The following is a 19,547-nucleotide window of genomic DNA, read 5'->3' as shown; positions in this document are numbered from 1 at the left end:
TGCTAATAAATAGAGATCGAAATCCATAACAGTGCTAAAAATAGCTGGGAGGACCTGTGATAATGATTATTACAGAAGTATGCAGGGCTAATTACAGGCTTACAGGTTCCACTAAATCAAGGATGTTAAGAGGATTCTTAAGGAGGGAATGAATTATTAAGTTTTTTAAAAATTGCTCTTCTCTGCCCTTCTACATCCCAGTTGACAGATTAGAGCCTAAGCAAATTTAAGAAGGAGATTTGTTGTGTAAACTTTTCATGTGCCTTTGTATTGCAGTTAACATTACAATTGTAATTTGAATTTGTCTTTGTGTTAGATTTAATTTCTCAAGTTGGCAGCAGATATTGTCAGTGCCTTTAATGAGTCATTGAGATGGCAGCAGTATCGCAACTATTGTTTTTGTTCATCAAAATTTGCAGGAATAAATGCATATATGGGAAGTTAAATTATCATGAAATAAAGCCCTCTAAGATAATTTTGTTTTCAAATAATCATCCTGTCAATGAAGTTCCAAGCTATCATCTCTCCTTATCCTGAGTGGTCTTTTAGAAGATGATCTGTTACCATTGATGGAGAAAGTTAATGCCTTCAGGAATCTGTAGTCTATTAAAATGTTAAGTGTCTGAATTTAGGATGGTGTATTTAGGTCATAATTGTATATTTTCTTATTTAGTGTAAATGGGAAGCTGAGCAGTGATCAGCCATACAGAGCTCATTTTGCATTGGGAGTATTCAGTGTTGTAACAATATATTGAGGAAAAGATATTGTTCAGAGTGGTGTATTCACCAGGACTAGTCACTTGGGTTTTTTCATATTCATGTGTCTTCTAAGTAATTTTCTTTATCAGTACACTGACACATAAATTAGTATGTAAATGCAAAATGACTTTCTGACTTCTGATCATACAAAACTCACTTCATTTCCCTGTGTAACCATTAGGATGTGTTTCTATTCTGCCCTGCCTTACACAAAAACAAATCAGGTTATTTTTCTCTTAGAAAACCTCCTGATTTAATGTATCTTTTAGTTTTTATTATCAGTTAGAAATATATTTTACACTTGAGCTTTTGTATGGAGTTTTTTTTAAGTCATGGGCTATTTATAAAAGTAAGGGAGTAATGGGAGGCTATGGACTGCTTTGCCCTCTTCTTTGATGAATTTGTAGTCCTGAGGGTATGGCCATAAAACCATTGATTTCCTTGCTCATTGTATTTAATGGATAAAAAAGAAAGTTATGAATAACTTTATTACTACTTGTAATTTTTTTTTCCTCTGGAGAAAATAGCTAAATAATCGTGTCATAATGTTTAGATTTTAAGATAAGGATAATGAATGACTGGAATAGATTCCTAAGGTAAACAAGTGATTGATCATCCTTTGTAGCCTTTAAATGGAAATAGGTTGTAGTGAGCTACAGTCCTCAGTGCAGTAAAATCTGTTGCTCCTGGTAGTACTCACTTACAGAGTAGAACGAATAAAAATCTGTACTTTCTGTTGTTTGCTTATCATAGTAACTTAAAAAAATGTGCGCAGAAATTTCATTTGGAAATAAGACATCAAATTCCCTTACTTCTCTTCCACAGCTTACAGAGCAGAATTAATAACAATACTGAAGCAAATCCTAAGATGACTTCCATTAAAAAAGAGAACTTTTGTGAGCATGATGTGAAAAAGCTAGAGAATACTTGTCAGCAAAATTGTGCAGAAATATCTGTGGAAGTTGATGCAAAACAAGTAAATTTGCCTCAGACAGGCAGCGCGTGTAACTGGGAGGCTGAGGAAAATGATGCAGCCTTAGTAACAGATCCTGTGCAGGGGCTGCAGTCTGCAGACCTCTTTAAAAATGCCAACATTGATCAGATGCACAAAACTGGCAAGCAGAGAGGCTGTGAAGAAAGTAGTGCCACTTGGACTCAGAGGAAGTTATCAGCAGCAGGCCGGGCTTCAAAAACAGGAAATTCAAAACCTTCTTCAAAAGATGTCGAGACAGATGGACAAGTGGCTTCAGGCAATTCGCAGAAGCTGAAGAGTTGCAATTCTGTTTGTTTAATAGGTGAACAAGAGGAAGGGGATGTAGTTCCAGAAAGTCCCCTTTCAGATGCTAGTTGTGATGCCTGCATACCTGATCTTGGAGGTCCTGGGAAACTGAGCAAATGTCAGAGCAGTTCAGTGGACTCGCCTGCCTTTGAGAAAGAAAGTGAACCCGAATCACCAATGGATGTGGATAATTCTAAAAATAGTTGTCATGGGTCAGAAGCTGATGAAGAAACAAGTCCATTTCTGGATGAACGAGAGGAGATTAGTATGTCAAAACCCATAAACAAATCTTTTAGAATTCAATATGGGGATGCTGAATTGGACTCAAGGAAATCACGTTTTTCTGCCAAGGGCTGTGGAAGCTTTGAGGAAGTAGATAATTCTGTTAAAGAGGACAGTCTGCATACAAAGGCACCTGGGATCTCTCCTGCTCCATCATCAGAATGCAAAGGTGCAAAACAGGGTGTGAAGAGAGACTCCAAAATCACTTCTCACTTCATGAGGATAGCTAAAGTTGACGATAAAAGGTAGTGTTCTGTTTGCCTTTTCATCTGTTCTTTTCATGCTTGGAAATTTCCTCTTTGGTGATAGAATTTCAGAGGCTGGATTGTATAAAAAGTTTTGCAAATGGTATTTTAAGATACAAAGACAACTGACGTAAGATTGAAATAACTTATTTTTAATGGGGCTATCTGTGGGGTTTTTGAAGGATGTCCTGTGCAATTCTTAGAATTCTTTCTAGTTCTATCTGTCAAAAATAGTGAATCTGTTTTGCTGAACTGTCAATGCTATTGATGCTTTAATTGAAATAGACATGAAAAAAATCAGTTTTGAGAGCAGTTGTAGAGATGTTTGGGGTTTTTTTTTTTTGTTGATGTTTTTGGGTTTGGTGGGGTTTCTTTGTTTGTTTTGTTTGGCTCTATTCATAATTTGGGAGAGAGAAGGACTGGTGATTACACTGCAGCAATGGAAACAGGAGCCCTGAGCATTATGCACGAGTCTGCATGCCAGATGTTGTGGAAGGACAGAAGGATAATCTCTGTTCTGAAAACCTCAGATTTCAGTGGCAGCTGAGAAAGTGAATAAGCATTAGTGAACAGAAACAAAAGCATTCTGTATTTTGGTATAACATGCAATTCTTTGACTTGACTCAAGTCCTTCAAGTAGGGCAAGAAAGTAGTTTTGCACATCTTTACTGAGGCATTGTCCATGGATAAACAGATTCTGTTGGGAAGGAGCATGGCTCTGCAGAGAAATATCCTGCTTTGCTAACCCACTGCAGTTCTGTGAAGGGTTTTGTCAGCCTATAGAGAAGAGTGTTTTGGTAGACATGGACTTGCGTGTCTCGGGGAGGGGAAGGTTGGTGGTGTTGGGAGTTCTCTCCAAATAAAGCTTTGGCCCAAGGCTGAGGACAGCCTGGCAAATCAACTGGCTGCTATTATAGTAACCCTGGGGTGGAAGTCTGTGTATTTACCTATCAGTTTTTTCAGTGGAAATAAAATGTTTCAATGAGTTGTATTTTAACAGCAGGAAAGAAAAGTGTGAATTCAAACCCCAGAGGCCAGGAAGGAAGACTGCTAAATACACACCAGCTCCTCTGCCAACCAACAAGAAATGGTTGGGAACCCCAATGGAAGAGATGAGAAGGACGCCGGCGTGTGGGGCCCGTCTGCCTCACCTGCGACCCTCGGCCAACCACACCGTGACCGTCAGGGTACAGTACTGCACTGCCTTGCCTCCAGTCAGAGTTCTGCTGAAGTGTTCAGTAGTGTGAAATGCCACCTCTTAGTCTTACGTTTTGACATCTTTCTTGTACTATTTCTTGCCATTCCTTGCAAGTGGATTTGGGCAACTGGTTTTCCTGAAAATTGGCTGTTCTGGTGCATAGAATTAGGATATTAACATCAGGAAGAAACATAATAGTGGTTTTGCTGCCTCTGTCTTGTTAAGGGCAAGTATTTTTGTTTCGTGGGGGGTTGTGAGTGCTTCCTTTACTGGTTTGTAAAGTTTGGGAATTTAAATACGTCTGCAAGTGAAAGTGGTACTTCCAGCATTTTCATGCTATGTTTTCATTTTAATGTGATTCTGGTTTGGGTTTGAGACATACAAAGGGCTCAAGATAGTCAAGATATGGAAAAGACAAAGAATGAAGCAGAGTTGCTTGCGATTTTACCACTGCATTTTAGATCAAATCTAATAACCTTTCCTTTAATACTTCGGAGCAGTATGCAATCCAATTATTGTTGAATCAAAACGTGACAGGAAAACTATGGGGTGATGGATAAATCCCAACCAAAAGAAAAACACATTGAGTTTAAATACATATTCTGAGAGACTTAGTGCTGCTAGAGGGCTGAGTAGCAAATTAAGTCTTTAAGAATGTGGTGTTCTTTTTTTTTTTTTTTTTTTACTTTTCTGATTTTCTGTGGAGTGAGCTTGAGATATTGCTCTGTCTGTAATGATTCCTCGTCCCTTTCAGGGTTAGGTTAAAAGTACTATTTCTGCACATGACTATGCTTACATTTGTAACTACATTTTGTAAATACTTGGATGAAAATATGTAGATACTTAAATTGATAAATGAAGAAAGCCTTAGCTGGTGATAGGATATATAGTAATTTAATAATTACCTTTTTTGAGTGTGTTAAGGTGGCGTTCTTTACAAAAAGTATAATGTAAAATTAACAGATAGGTGTTTTTCTGAGTAGCTATCATGTGGTCAGTTTGTAGCTTTCCCCTTTCCAGAAAGCATGGCTGTAGATGAGAGCTTTTTAAACTTTATTTTTACTTACTTTTAATTTCTTCCATATAAAAACTTGAAAGTAGAGTCTGATTTTTTTCTTCCCCTGTTCTTCTGTGTTACAGGTAGATCTTCTGAGGGAAGGAGAAGTACCTAAACCTTTTCCAACTCACTACAAAGATTTGTGGGACAACAAGCATGTTAAAATGCCCTGCTCAGAACAAAATTTATACCCTGTAGAGGATGAGGTAAGATTAAATTATTACAGTTGTGTGATCAAATAAGTTTGTTTCCACATAGATGAGTTTTCAGTTTGCTGCATTTGCTCAATTGTCAGACTGACTGTAATTAGATAATCAAGCCTGAAAAACTGGATTTTGGGTCATGATGCTTCAGAGAGAGAAGAAGACTTTTTTTATTCTGGTAATTATTTTGCTTAGCCAATGACTTGATGATATATATATATTTCTATATTTATATGCTGTATAAACTTGAACTCCTGGTAAATGACACATTTGTTTACTTGCATATTTATATATCTTGTGTGTGCAAAGCAATTTGCAATTTCGACAGATGTGAATGAATTTGTAAGCACAGTTTGATTATCATACTCTGTCAGGTGTTGCTGACAATGAAGTGTATTTGACCTTTGTTCTGCAAAAACAATTGCAGAGGTTACCCCTGCATGCTTTGCTGGTCTGGTATTTCTTGTCACTGCATGAGACTTAAACATACATTAAATACTTCACACTAGGGTAAATCTAATCAGCAAGTGTGTTCTGTAGTAAAATCTCTATAATGATTGTTGATACTCAACTCAGAAACAAAGAATTCTGATAGCCTCTATGAAATACTCAGTCTTTTCACTTACCAGTTTTACAGGTAACAGTAAATGTGTCTTTATGTTTTGAATAACTTAATTTGACTTTGTTTGGGGCTTTTGCTTTAAAGAATGGAGATAGAACTGCTGGAAGTCGATGGGAACTGATCCAAACTGCCTTACTTAACAAATTTACCTGTTCACATGATTTGAAGGTAAGCCTGTCAGTTTGAAATCAAGTCCATATGCATATAAATAGATTCAGTATGTCTGTATACTGCCAGTGATTCTGGCTTGGTTCTATTTATTTAATGATTTACAAAAATAAATTTTGAAAAAGTTTCTGCTGTTCAAGGGATTTCCTAAAGAATGAAGGTTCTTAATGAGTACTAAGTGTTACCAGTGAATTTATTCAGATCATTTAAATGAATTGCCATTTTAAAGTCTACCCAAACCTGTGTTTGTCCAGCAGTATTTACTAGTCTGTGGTAAACATAGCATGAGGGTTTTGTGTAGCCAGATGGTTGGGGATGCACAGGTGAGAGAGCTGGAAATAGTAAGTCTTTGCATCAGTTCCCTTCACTAAAATCACAATTCAAGCTGCTGACAAAAATCTGTAGATTTTGGAGACTAATGCTCTTTTGATAACTCTTACAGTTATGTTGACACAAAGTCTTAGAGTAACATGAGTATTGATTTGGAGCAGCTTAGAGTTGCTATTAGTTGTTTTTTTTTAGTGAAGAATAATGAAATTTAGGTTGTACCTTAAAGGCAGGGAAGGAGGAGGATGCAAAAGCCATGGATAAACTTTAAATGAACAAATAGAGCCTCCCTAGCAAAACTGAGGAGACTTCCCTTGATGTTATTTTATTTGGTACTTTTTTCTTGTGAATTTTTTAAGGGTGGTGTTGTTGTAAATGGTCCATTTAATTTTGCTGTGGTTCTGATTCTTTAAGTTCTTAACTGGTATACCTTCTGCTGTATTGCTTTTATACCTGAAATACCTTTTATTGGTTTTGTTAACAAGAGCGAGCGTGGGATGGGGAACATTTATGTTATTTGTTGGGAGATATGCCTTGCCTTGTTTTGTTTTAGGAGAAAAAAAAACCACCATAGACTGAAATTTATTTATTCCTAAACCCAAAACAGAAGGCTCAGTGTCAGGGATTTGATCTATATTAATAGAACAAATTAAGTGTTACGGATTTTGGTAGTCTCTGTGGCAGGTTTTGACCACCAGATGGTGCTGTTCCTTCAACAAGGAAATTTTGTAAAATGGTTTTTCTTCCATTAATAATTATCCCTAACCTCTGTTTTGTTGTGCTTCTTCATTAGGAGGCCATATTGAGGTACAACGTGGCTTATTCCAAGAAATGGGACTTCACAGCTCTTACTGACTTCTGTGAGAAGGTAAAACAAGTTGATTTAAAGTAGGAAGAAAAGTAATATAAAAGTGACTATTTTGACTATATGTCTCAATGCTTTTGGCTTTATTTCCATTTTCAAGAGCAAATCTTTCCAGTTGTCAGGTATCTAAGTGAGCAGTTATTTAGATGGTAGCTTCAGTTGAAACAATCATATACTTTATAAAGTGGCTACATTTTAAATTTTGTACATATAATTTGGGTTCTTGAGTAATATCTAAGCCTCCTTAAGGTAAGGCAGAAATGCCCTTTTCCTGTTTTATGGCAACCAGATTTATTAAGAAATTGTATTAATATTTCCAGATTTTTTTTTTTTAAGGAGAGTTTGTATTTTTTTCCTTTCTTTGTAAAACTTTAATGTTATGTTGCGGTGGTGTTTGTATAGACTGTGCTTTGCTGGTATAGCTGGAAAATTTTGCAATTTGGTTAGATGGTGAATTTAAACTGTAGAGTCTTTTAAAGACTGTGGTGGGTTTAATAGCTTCAAGTATTAGGTATTAGTACTTTCATGGGGAAGATGGAAAAGAGAAATGAATAGTAGGTCTCAAATGCAAGTTGGACTTGCAGTAGAAATTGTTGTATTTTTCTTCAGCACTTCAGAAGTACTTCTAAAACACACGTACTTGCTTTCTTGGGAGGTGCTTGCTAACCTCCATTAAGACTCAGTGGCAATTAAGTTTGATTTGAAGTGAATTTTGTTTGTGATGTATGTAAATAGATGTCTGCTTAGGCCATGTGATCAGAGGAGCTGTTCTGTTCTCTCTGTTGCCTGTCTCCATTGTTTGTGAGGACTACTCTTCTGCAGAATGGATTTGCTTTTGCTTGCAGCACAGTGTTATTACTACTGACAAAAGGCACCTATAAAATCCCAGTGGTGAGAGCTGCTGTGCTCTCCCATCTGGCAGATTTAGTGCTCCCCTCTCATCTCTGGGGTCGCTGATGTGGCTCCATGGTAGAGGCTGTGAGTAGTCAGTCTCTGCTCCTATTGACTCTCCTGCTAAGTGAAATTAACTCGGCCTGTTTGTGTGTTACTGCAGTATACATACTGAAATTAAAATGTTTTAAGGTATGAGTGCTGTTCAGTTAAAAATCTGACTCAGAAATGTACCAGATTTGCATCATGTTGCTACAAGCACAACTGAGCTTGTCTTGATGTGTTCACACTGTTCATCTGGGATTTTGGAAATTGTGGGTGATTAGATTCAGAGATCATCAGCCAGAGAGTGGCTGGCTCTGGAGGAGAGGGAACAATGGGGAAATGAACTAGGGATCGGGCATCAACCTTTCATGAGGATGAAAATGAAATTTCAATATCCTGGGAATGATGATTTATTTGTGTGGTTCTCAGATGAAGGGAGGAGATCTGTTTCATATACAGTTTTTTGACCAAGTTAAAAGAGTGTGCAGGAGTATTTTAAATAAGAAACAGTGAAGAGCTTATGACAGAGTTGTCTCTTGTAAACCACAGGGGCAAAAGCAAGCCCTGACTTGCTTTGTTGAATGTATTGTGTTCAGTGAACAGAACATTTGGAGGAGCTAGATTTTGCAGAGAAATGCTTGAATTTTTCTATTATAAAGGGATGTGTGAACTTTCCAAGTTTTGTAAATTAACAAGGCATCTTGTTAATTTGCAAAAGGTTTCAAAGAATGCTTGTAGTCCGTTTAAGTGAGAGGTCTTGTGTGAAAGTTGACATCCTCTGTGGAAATGACCTAAATATGCTGGCTGTAGTGAGCTGTAGTGCTTTTGATTTTATTGAATTTGCAAGTTAATGATTAAGGGCTTACCACTGGCCTGTGTATTTTCTTGTTTTCCCTATGATTTTGAGGCTACAGAGGAGCTGTTTCAGTTTTGCCCAGCCAAGATTGAGGAGGTTGGTCAAAAGGAAAGCTGGCCTGAGTAATCAGCCCAAAGGAAGTGGCTGCAGCTCAACAGAAGGAGATGTGGTCACAAATATATATTAAAAGAAAAAGGTCAAAAAAGAGCCTCTGATTGTCAGATATTTATTTATATTTTTGAGCACCATTGACTTTCAGTGCCTGCTTAACCAAGGATTTTGTAGTCTGATTTAGAAGGGAGCTGTGTCTGTTTTGAGATTATTCAGATGTTACTTCAATAGGTCTGCGTTTGGTTATAAAGTGCCATATGTTATTTTATCTTCTGATTATTGCCACTGCTCACCTCATTTATTAATCTCTTAAATACTGCCTTATCAGTCTTGCACTGGGCTTCTTATTTTAGGGAGTTCCTTGCAAGTTTTACTATCAAAATATGCTTTATTTTTAAACACTACTTTGTAAGATTCAAGTCAGTTTCCTTATAATAACAATAGTTACCAATTTATTTGCCTTAGATTTATTTTCCCTTAAGATGAAAATATTCTCAGCTTTCTTAACTAGTAGGAAATAAATATGTATGTAAGCCAAGATTTTTTTTCGGAACAACACAGCCTAGAAGTTCTGCATTTTGGTCGAAGTGTTGTCAGAAGAGGGAGCCCTCACATTTTCCAAAAGATTATCTTGAATGTCAGTTAATGTGTGGAAGTATAATTCCTGTTTGTACAGTGAAGTAAATGGGGAAGTTTGGATTATTTTCTATTTCTTTTGACAATTTCATAGAACTTGTACATAGAACATAGAACTTGTTCATAGAGCAATGTATGTAAAGATCTTGGTGGCTGCTTACTGTAGACATCTGACTTGTGCTGTTCTCTACAGAATTTCCACAGTGTTGTATTAATTTGTTTTGCCATCTGTCTGTTGATATTGGCATACATGCCTAGGATTTCTTCAGGTTATTACTTAGGGGGTGAAATTTCCTAATGCTAATATTTATCTTTGTACGTGCTAAATTCTTGTCACTTGGAAGTGACAAGAATCCTTGCATCAAACTTGACTAGAAGCCAGGAAAGAGTAAGCAACAAGCAGAAAAGGAAATGTGAGGAAACCACTATGGATGGAGCTGTATTGGAATACATCTGTGTTACACACAATGTGTTATAGATGAGCTTTATTTCTGGGAATGATGGTGGGCTGGGTATTAATTGCATGCTTTTGCTCAGCAGTGCTGTGTATTGCAGTAGTTTTTATTTTATTTTCTTCTGGATTTGACATTCCACTTCCAGGCAAAGACAAGTTATTTTTCTTTTTCCCAAGTGCATGAAATAAAAGGTCTAGTTAGGTCATTCAGGGCTCATGCCTTAGACTAATGTGACAACAGCCACTTTATCTAAAGGGAAAAGTAGGGCTCTTATCATTTAAGAGAATCACGTGGTCTGCTCTTTAGGCTGCACCTTCTTGTGCTGGACATGCTTTGTTTTTATTATATTGCTTCAAAGTCTCTCAGATCTTAAGCATAATTCTTGTCAATGAACTCTTCCTCTTGTTGTTTGTATCTGTCCGGCACTTTCAGGAACAGAGGAGTGTTTAAATCTGAAAGTGGCACAGACCGAAGATTAAGTTTAGGTAAATTTGTGTGGCATAAGCAGTGATTATCTCTGAGCTTCTGCAAGTGATCTGAAAAAATGGATCACAATACGTCTTGCAGGTACAATGCAGTGAATCCATAACTATATTTTATTTGTCTGGACTCTTTGATCATCTTGATGGAAATTTTAGGAAATGGAGAAGATAGAGGGAGAGGAGTCTGCAGTGATGCAAAGGTATATAATAGTTTCCATATGTGGAATGTCTGAATAAGTTAGGATCATTTCACCTTTTCATCTTAGTTGAGGGACATGAGTAATAGGTATAACAGTGCTGGCCAAAAGAAATGTAAGAGAGGGTGAAGGGGAAATGACTGTCCATTCTTCTAGGATGGGACTTAAAGCACACTAGATGAGTGTTCTTAGCAGGTAAGGGTTTCAACATGAGACAAAAGTAATTATTGAGATTCTGAATAGATGGCTGTGGAACCCCTTGTCAGAGGAGCTAGAGAATGCTATGGCCTTACATCAGGTTTTGAAGGAATTTGGAGAAATTGCTGTTACAAAGATCCCATTGACACACTCAGAGATATTTTGGTGAACTCTGGGAATTTCTGATACTGATTATTGTAAATGAGGAAGTGCTGCTGATTACTTGTGCTTCTTGCTGTTAGACTTTTCTAGGAATCCTTTGCTGATGTGCTTTCATCGTACTGTTCTTCTGTTGTACATGGAACTATTGTCCACTTTTACATTCTTATGGCTTGGCTAGATTGAAGCTGAGAGTTGAAACAAGTGGCCTTGTCATGCAGGGTCTGTTGTTGCATAGTGTGCAATATGAGATATTGCTGACCAAAAGGTATGGCATCTATACAATAGACTTTTTAAAGAGGCAGAAATACTAATGGTCATTGACATTTTAAATGCTTGAATCACTTAAGCCACTTATGCCTTTCAAAATTTACTTTTTCCAGTCTCTCTTTAAACCCTTGGTGCCTACTTGACTCAAGTAGGAATACTTAAAGGGGATAAGCTATCAGCATCTTTACAAAGACACTCTCCACTGTGTAATACTCAGTTTCCAACTGTTAGATTTGCTTCTAATATAGAGAAAACCATGTCTGTGTCTGCAGTGCCTGTGTATGGATGCCTTGTGGTCTTTTTGTCTTTTGGGAAAGCTGTTTGAAGCCAATCAGAATTTTGAATGGCCAGTAATTGCTTATTTGCTGTTGCTTCCCATGTAAATTCAGCGTTCACGAAATCCTTTTATATTATGAAAGAAGTTATATAACTTTTACCTTTCGATATTTCTATGAAACTGAAAGAAAAATTTTGATGATGATGTCTAAAAAGACCAGTCTCTTCCCTTCTTTATACTTACTGGTTTTTGTTTTCACAAATCCATTTTAATTTTGGCCTAGGAGTATTTATATGGGTATGTGCACACACACTTTTTAGAATACCAGTTTTCCTACTGCGGGTGTTGTGTGCAGATTCCAAAATATAAGAGAATATTCTGAAAGTGAGGTGTAATAGAGTGTGTTACAATGAGTCTTGTTAGTCAGTGCTTTGCACTTAAGAATAATTAAAGTAAATAGAAGAACACTAATGTATTTCACTGGAACACCTAGCACATGTGTGTTGCTGATTGTGGTGCAAACCTGTAAAACCTGGGATAATATGTACAGAATGTGCTTAGTGCATTTTTTGGCCAAAGTGTAGTTTCTTATTTAAATGTATGCTACTACCTGGCATACTAGCATGTTTGGCCTGAACTTGTTACTTTCAGAAAATGCCAGATACAAGTAATTGAGTTAAGATAGAGCATACTAAGTGATAGAGAACTGAGCAAAACAATCAGATATGCAAGTATTGGCAGTGTGTTTGCTTTCTCTCTAGGAAGAATTGGTTGCATTTTGAGATAACTGAATAAAATTAAGAACTCTCTTGTCAATGAAATACTCTAATTGCAGAATTGCTGACAGCCACAGAACCACACAGCCCTTGTGGGTGTATAGTTTTATCTTTAATAACCTCAAAATTAAATTGAGAAAGTTTTCAAATTACCTGGGTAATTTTGGAAATTATGGTTCCATTATTCTTACCATTTTTAAAAACTTTCATCTAAAAAAAATTACTATAAATGCAACATCTGAAGATTATGCAAATACATTATAGTTTAATTGGATTATGGTTGAGCTCTAGATTTTCATTCATTTCAAAAAGACCAAACACAGAACACTGCTACAATTAAGTATGTGCATATCTTGGGAAATCTTTATGTTCTAATAAGGCTTCACCGCACTCCTGTCTCCTCCTGTCTTATGAACCGTGACAGTCTTTCCTGGTTGTTTTGTTGTTTGAATGACCTGCTTGAAAAAGTGATTGCTGTAATCAGTGAAACTGGAATAGAAGGAATTTTGAAGTACCAAATTGTTCTGGTGACTGGGTTTTTGATAAATAATTTTTATAATTGTCTGGACAGTACTAACAGAAGTGAGCATTGTATAGAGATGTCAGTCCTACAAATGTAGGCTTTTAAGCAAGAAACAGAATGTCCCAAGGCTGAAAATAGCCTATCTATTGCTCCTTGTTGGATTTTACTTTAGTCCAGATGTTTTCAAGCAATTTTCATTGCATCAGATTACCTTTTTAAAATATAAACTGAAAAGGTCTTTTGAGTGTGCCATGGAGCATGTTCTTTTCACAGAAGCAAAAAGGAATTTATTCCCATATTGAACAAAAGGTGAGCTTTCCTGTGGTGGGGGGAATATGCCTCTTGTACACGGTCTTAAACATTAGAAACTAAGAATTTTAGAGAAAGAGCAGTGAATTACAGGCTTATTCTTAGTTTTCTGTACTGTCTTGGCAGAACAGTCAAGTATTTTTTAAAGTGGTGTTTTATAAGCACTGTTGCAGTGACTGTTGAGTCGGAATTATCAGGGAAGGGATAGCTGCACATAGCAGGTGCAGAGATACAACTATACTGTGTCCTAAGTGCTCCTGGATACTCAATGATTTCATAAAGATCTATGTAAAGACACATTCTGAGCATCTCTTTCGTAGGTTTTCACTGTATTGAAAACATTCCTGTTTGAAAAACAAAAGAAAAAAGCCTTAGTAAATATACAATTCTGGGCTAAAAACCTGCCTTCTGATATTTGCTTGGTTTTGTTTTGGGGTCAGAGGACTGTTAAATCGATTTCTTTACTTCCATTGGATTATGCATAAGTCATCATTTATCTGTGCTCACCTTTGTATCCCAAATGACTAAGAGAAGCTTCTTTTTCTTGGGGGGGAGGGTGTCTTTCCTTAGCTGCTTAGTGCCTTTGGATTTTTAAGAAAATTTTATTTATAATGTATTGAGCAGTTACAATACAAAAGCCCCACAAAATGAACCCTGATGGTCAAAGCTTTCATGAGAAATGGCTCATTGAAAAGGTGTACATGTAGGTGGGGAAGTGATCAAGACACATTGCCATTTTTTAGGGTGACTATGAAGTATAAATGAAGTGGTTTGTAACTATATTCCTGGGTTTTCTTCTCCTTCTTTTTCATCTGAAAAACTGAATTTGTTTATATGGCTTCCTTGGAGAGTTTGTTACTGCTGCCATGCATTCTTTAAAGAGCAGGCTTGCAAAGGTGGCCAAGTGCGTACCCTCAAGATGGTCTAAGGGTCTTATTTGGCCAATAAAATACTAATTACTGGATATTTTTCTTATTTTTCTTTAATTAATTATTGGTCATTTTCAGCTTATGTAATGCTGACAGTCAAGCAAAAAAATGGTCTATAGATTGGTTACAATCTGCAATGATATAGTTTTATCTGTACTTGATCCTTTTTTTTCCCTTCTGTGTGTGTTTGACTTTTTGGTTTTGTTTGGTTTTTCGGCATGTTAAAGAAAACACAATTTTCATGAGGGTAACAGCTGTGTTGTTTCGTGAAGGTTTTTGTGCCAAGGTTTCAAAAGTGGTTGCATAAAGTCCTTAGATTGGCAGGTGAAAGGTACTTTATCTTTCCTTCATGTTACAGCTCTTCTGTAGAGACAAGGTCATTGTCCTCTCCACTGCTCTACTTCCCTAGAATAGCTTGAAGGTACTTAGAAAGTCGTATTTGACTTTTCATCCCAGGACTCTGCCACTGCTTTGGAAATGGCTATGATGCCTCTACCCATGACAGAACCACTGTGCTGAAGATAGAGGCAGAAGCTATTGGTGGTCTGAAGGGTAGTGAAAATGACTGAAGTTAGATTTCCAGTTCCTTGGAAGTATAAACTGGGCTTCTGAAACCATTAAGAGGAGATTGAAAAATAAACACTCATTCTTCTCTCAGATTTTATTTAGAATGTTTAAAAGCTTTGAGAACAAAGCATCAGTTGTTAAGGATGATACACCTGAGAGATTATTCCAGGGTTGGATTGGCAGAAGACATGAATGAGCCTTTGGTGGGGCAAAAAAATAAACAAAACTAAATTAACCTCTGCCTTGTAAGCTGTCTTCTTTTTTCCTTTTGAAGTGTCAGTTTGTGATTTTAATAAATGTCAGAAGCATTCTTGTTCTCAAATAAGATTCTTCTCTGCATAATCCAGTTTTACGGTTTCTTTCTTCTTTCCTCCAAAGATTACTTTGTCCTTCCTTTTGTTTCTAATCAGACAAGAGCTCAATAAATGGGATGGATTTGACAGCTAAGTGTGTTTCCTACTGAATTAGTTGTGTAAGGGAACTGGAAGAGCCAGATGAGCGTATTCTTTCCTACAGTTTTGGAAGTTCATTGACATGATAAAATGGAGAGACACACCACACCCCCCACCCCACATTTCTTTTATGTTTCAGTCTTGTTAATGTGTACAGTATTTGACATTATGATGAGTCTGCTTTAGAGAGGCATATGAGTTACTGGGCTCCAGCCTGGTGTCTCTTTCTGTACATGAATATGGTGATAGTTGTTGCATGATGTCTTTAAGTAGAATTGATCTTCTCCCTGGTCAGAAAGAAGAGTAGAGAGTACTACTTAGTGAAACTTGTTTTGCGGGTTTAATTTAAATAGATTAATTTTTAAAGTCACCCAGTAGGAGCTTGTCTGGGCCTTTTTGTTGTTTGTGTGTTTGTTTGTTTAGTTGTTTCTCCCCAGCTGTTCCAAATACCGGATTGAGAAAGTCTGCTCTTAGGATTCTGTAATGTTTAAAGGCACCTCCAACAAGGATTAGAGGAAGAAAGGGAGTACAGATTGCCATCTGAAGTTAGTTACTTTCAGGTAAAAGACTGCAATGTCATAACCAGTGACTTCATTGTATTATTGGCACTGCAGAGTTCGTCATGGATTTAGATTTCACCACGTTTAAGTGTGTGCAAAAAAAAAGGGACTTCTGGATGGGACAGGAGAACAAGGAAATAAGTACAGGCTGCTCTAGAAGGAGGAGAAAATGAAAGTGGTGCAATAAAGGAGCAGCCACGTGTTGTGATTGTTTGAGCACACTCAGGTGTTTAATGTCTCAAAATCATGGAACCATTTAGGTTGATAAGGACCCCGAAGTTCATAGAATTCAACATTAACCCAGCACTGCCAAGTCTATCACTAAACCATGTCCCTAAGCATCACATCTACACATTTTAAAAATACCTCCAAGGACAGCTTTTTGAACTTTGAAGTATCTAATGTTCCTCAAAATACCCTATAAAATATAAAGATATATTTTATTTGAGACAAATTGGAGATAGCGAAGAAGGAAAAACTATTCCTGAAATTAGGAGAATGAACCTACTGTAAATAAAATACATGCAAGTGATTTGGCTTATCCAGTTATTTAGTTCAGCATTATCACCTCTAACCATATGATATCTTACATTAAAATAATTTGGAATCTTGTTGCTGGAAAGTTCAGCATAGTAACTGTAGTTGGTTCAGAGCACTGACAGCATGAGGCATTATGGCAGCTGTGAAAGGAAAAAGATGAAAATCCATTAGAATTAAGAAATAAGAGACCTAGAGTCTGAAGGAAGCACTCTGGTTTTCCTCTTCATCCTTAAGAACATGATTCAATTGGTCCTTGTCCTGCCACAAAAGTTTATATGGGGATGTAAAACCAAACAAATTGGAAGCATTAAGTCATTGCTGTCTTAGCATGCTGGCTGCCTGTTGGCATGATGGCTGTGCCTTCCCGTGTGACAGATGGAGCTGTCCAAATTTGTGTACCCTACGTGCAGTTCGTTTGCTTTGATGAGCTGTCACATTTAGATTTAAACTCTCTACTATCTCTGTATCACTATCACCCCATGCTTCCTCAGATCCTTCTTATTAGGCCTGTCAGGCATATTCCTCCGCTGCATTTTGGAGGACTGGTTTATAGTGACAAGAGGCCATTACTTACAGCTGTGTTTAGTCAGGCCTCTTTGCTGCAGGATAAATGTTCATTCTGCTAAATTGCAATGCAGGTTTGGCCAAGAGCTCATACCTCTGCTACGGCTCACTGAGCCATTTGCATCTCAGGAATTGGAGCCCTAAGTCCTGTTCATTTAATCAGTCACTCCAGTGAAAATAGTGATGGAATTGCCAGATTATTTCTTTGGTAAAAAGCAAGTCATGCTTTGCAACTCTGACTCCATGTACTTTTCCCTCAGGGTATAACCCTTGCATGTATTTAATTCCTACGTATTTTGCATTATTGGACCACTGAATAAATTTAATACTGTGTTTATGTTTTTGTTTCAAATACTGAAGGAAGCTGTGAAGGACAATAGTGCATAATAAGGAAAGGAGAAACTGATCAATTGTTTAAAACCAAAATTGCTACAGTACTTAAATGTGTTTTCCTTTATGAAAACTTGTTGATAACCATTTCATATTTTAGAATTCCTTAAGTTATAAACCAAATGTTAGTTCCTTTAACAATGAAAGCTCAGTCCTTTCTCTTAATGTTTGCAGAGTTGTAGCCTTGGAAAAAGTTGTACACAATTAAAAGCACATTAGTGAATTCGTAGAGACATTCCTGTACTAGCAGATTTGCTTCCAAGTGAGGTGTTTGATTTAACAACTTCATTCTGACCAGAATATTTCTGCTTTTTCAGTGAGAAGAGTTGCAACTGAAATCTGCCTTTTTAACTCATTGACAAGGGTCATGACTGATAACTTTCTCATTTACCACCCACTCTACACAATTCCAATAATGAATGACTTTCTGGTAGGCTGCTTCAACTTACTACTGTATGGACAGACTACCCCCACCTCTAGGTTATTTTTCTGTAGAATCAGTAAGGTGAAAGATCTCAGAAAACTGTCAGATGAACATGGGAACTTACGAAGTGTGGTGTGTGGAGGGGTGTGTGTGTGTGTGTGTGTGTGTGTGTGTGAGTGGATAGAATAAACACATCCCTCTTTCAGAAGCATCTAATATGTGTAGAAAATGTAATGTCACTCTAAATATGCTGGATTTTACATCAGTACAAGTCTCTGCTTTCTGAAGAGAGTTGCCTTCTAGATAAATCTTCCCTCAGTTCTGTGACCAGGTGTTCTCTTTGCTGATTCTGGGTTCTCCAGGTTGGCATTTCCATTGCGGGATCTCTGCCAGATGTAGCTGTGTTGTCAGCACTCCATGTCCTGGAATTCTTTTACTTTCCATGATTGAGCGTTCCTTTTTTGCTGCTTTCAAAGCCTGAAAAGACTGTCACAGGTAACACCAGGCTCTGTGTTACACTTGGCATAGCTGAGAATAGGCAGTGACAGTGGTGGGTCTGTAAAACTGCCCTTGTGATGGTGTGCTGGGAGAGTGGTCAAAAGAGACTGTGAGGGTCAAGTAGCTAAGGATTTGCAGGTGCTCTTTTTCACAGAAACCTCTAAGGAATGTTATCAGTGTAGGAAGAGTGTATGGGCAGTCAGGGTAAGCTTTAGTTACATGGATGTGGCCATCTGATAGAGAGCAATGCTGAGTTAGGAGTTTCTTGACAAGGTATGCGAACACACAGTGATCATATATTTGAAGCTGTGGGGTCCTCTGACACCCAGAACTCTTTTAAAAATTCATTTCTTCTCATGTAAGAATAATCAGAAGTCGAGGAGAACACTTTGGGGCAGTAGCACCTCTAAATGTTGGCATTTTTCATTAGTGGAGATCTAGTAGAAATCATGCATAGAAATACTACAGAAAAGAAAGCATACTCTGGTACATCATTAGGAAGGTAAGAAGGAAAAGGATTTCTGAGTACAAGAAGTGACATTTATAGTTAAGTATTCTACATCACAGCTGAGCTGTGCAATTGCTGGCCTGTCTCTGTTTTGGGAAGAAATTGTCTCACGCTATTATTATGTTGTTTTCAAAGAGGCATAAAGAAAAGGTTGAAGTCTTGACAGTTGTGACAAAGTCCGATGCCATAATATGTCACCAGATAAGTGATACTGTATAGTCTTTGGCAGTCAGCAAAGCACAGCAGCCACTTTTGTATGTCAGCTTAAAAAGAGAGGAAGTGTTACCCGAAGGGAAGAGAATATCAGAATTTGACAGCCTGGTAGACATCTGAGGTTAAATGTCAGTTTTTGAATAGCTGTAGCTTACATATTCATTTTATGGGTTGAGATCTGAAATTTCAGGCTCTAAATGCTCATTTGGTTACTTTATGGCACTTAAAAACATTGTGCCTAAGAACAGAGCAAAGTTTCCTGCTAGAGCAGATAATGTTAAAGGTTAGGTCATAGTTTTCAGGGTTTGACCTATGCTGTGTAAATATGTAGGTGCATATGCTGCCAGCCACAGGAGAGAGAGATGTGTCTTGCTCATTTCCCATCTTAAAAATAAATTTACTTTCAGAAGTAATTTGTTTATTGCTTTGATTCTTCCTCATATCAAATGATTTTCATGTTTCCTGGGCTTGCTGTTCTTTGTAAGCTCTTGTTTCATTTTAAAACTTTACATTAAACCCTCATACCTCCACAAGCAGCATACATAATGCATAGAAAGTAACTGTCTAGGTCTTGGCTTTGTTATATTTTCCCCCTTTTCTCAAACAGAAGTTGTTTGTGCTTTGAGCATTCGTTTGTGTTTTGGTTTTTAACTTCTTGAGTACTCTTATCCCTTTATATTACTTGGAGCAGGAGACAACTGAGCCAAGATAT

At 37.2% G+C, this 19,547-nt stretch overlaps 1 protein-coding gene across 3 annotated transcripts in view; it reads left to right on the top strand.

Moving 5' to 3' along the window:
- The window catches only part of PARG (poly(ADP-ribose) glycohydrolase), a 59,052-nt gene that overhangs the window by 4,126 nt on the left and 35,379 nt on the right, over positions 1-19,547 (top strand). For 2 of the 3 annotated variants that reach the window (XR_009933360.1, XM_062496795.1), the window contains exons 3-7: positions 1,585-2,565; positions 3,566-3,752; positions 4,904-5,026; positions 5,730-5,813; positions 6,934-7,008. Coding sequence is in view for 2 of the 3 variants with exons in the window: in XM_062496795.1 (XP_062352779.1) it covers positions 1,585-2,565; positions 3,566-3,752; positions 4,904-5,026; positions 5,730-5,813; positions 6,934-7,008 (1,450 nt within the window). In the remaining variant the exon portion in view is untranslated. The remainder of the gene's footprint in view (positions 1-1,584; positions 2,566-3,565; positions 3,753-4,903; positions 5,027-5,729; positions 5,814-6,933; positions 7,009-19,547) is intronic. The other variant, XM_062496796.1, reaches the window with a different exon arrangement.

The sequence above is a fragment of the Cinclus cinclus genome, chromosome 7 (assembly GCF_963662255.1).
Source record: "Cinclus cinclus chromosome 7, bCinCin1.1, whole genome shotgun sequence".
Taxonomy (NCBI): domain Eukaryota; kingdom Metazoa; phylum Chordata; class Aves; order Passeriformes; family Cinclidae; genus Cinclus; species Cinclus cinclus.
The sequence above is the reverse complement of the archived record's forward strand: the minus strand, read 5'-3'. Positions and strand labels throughout refer to the sequence as shown.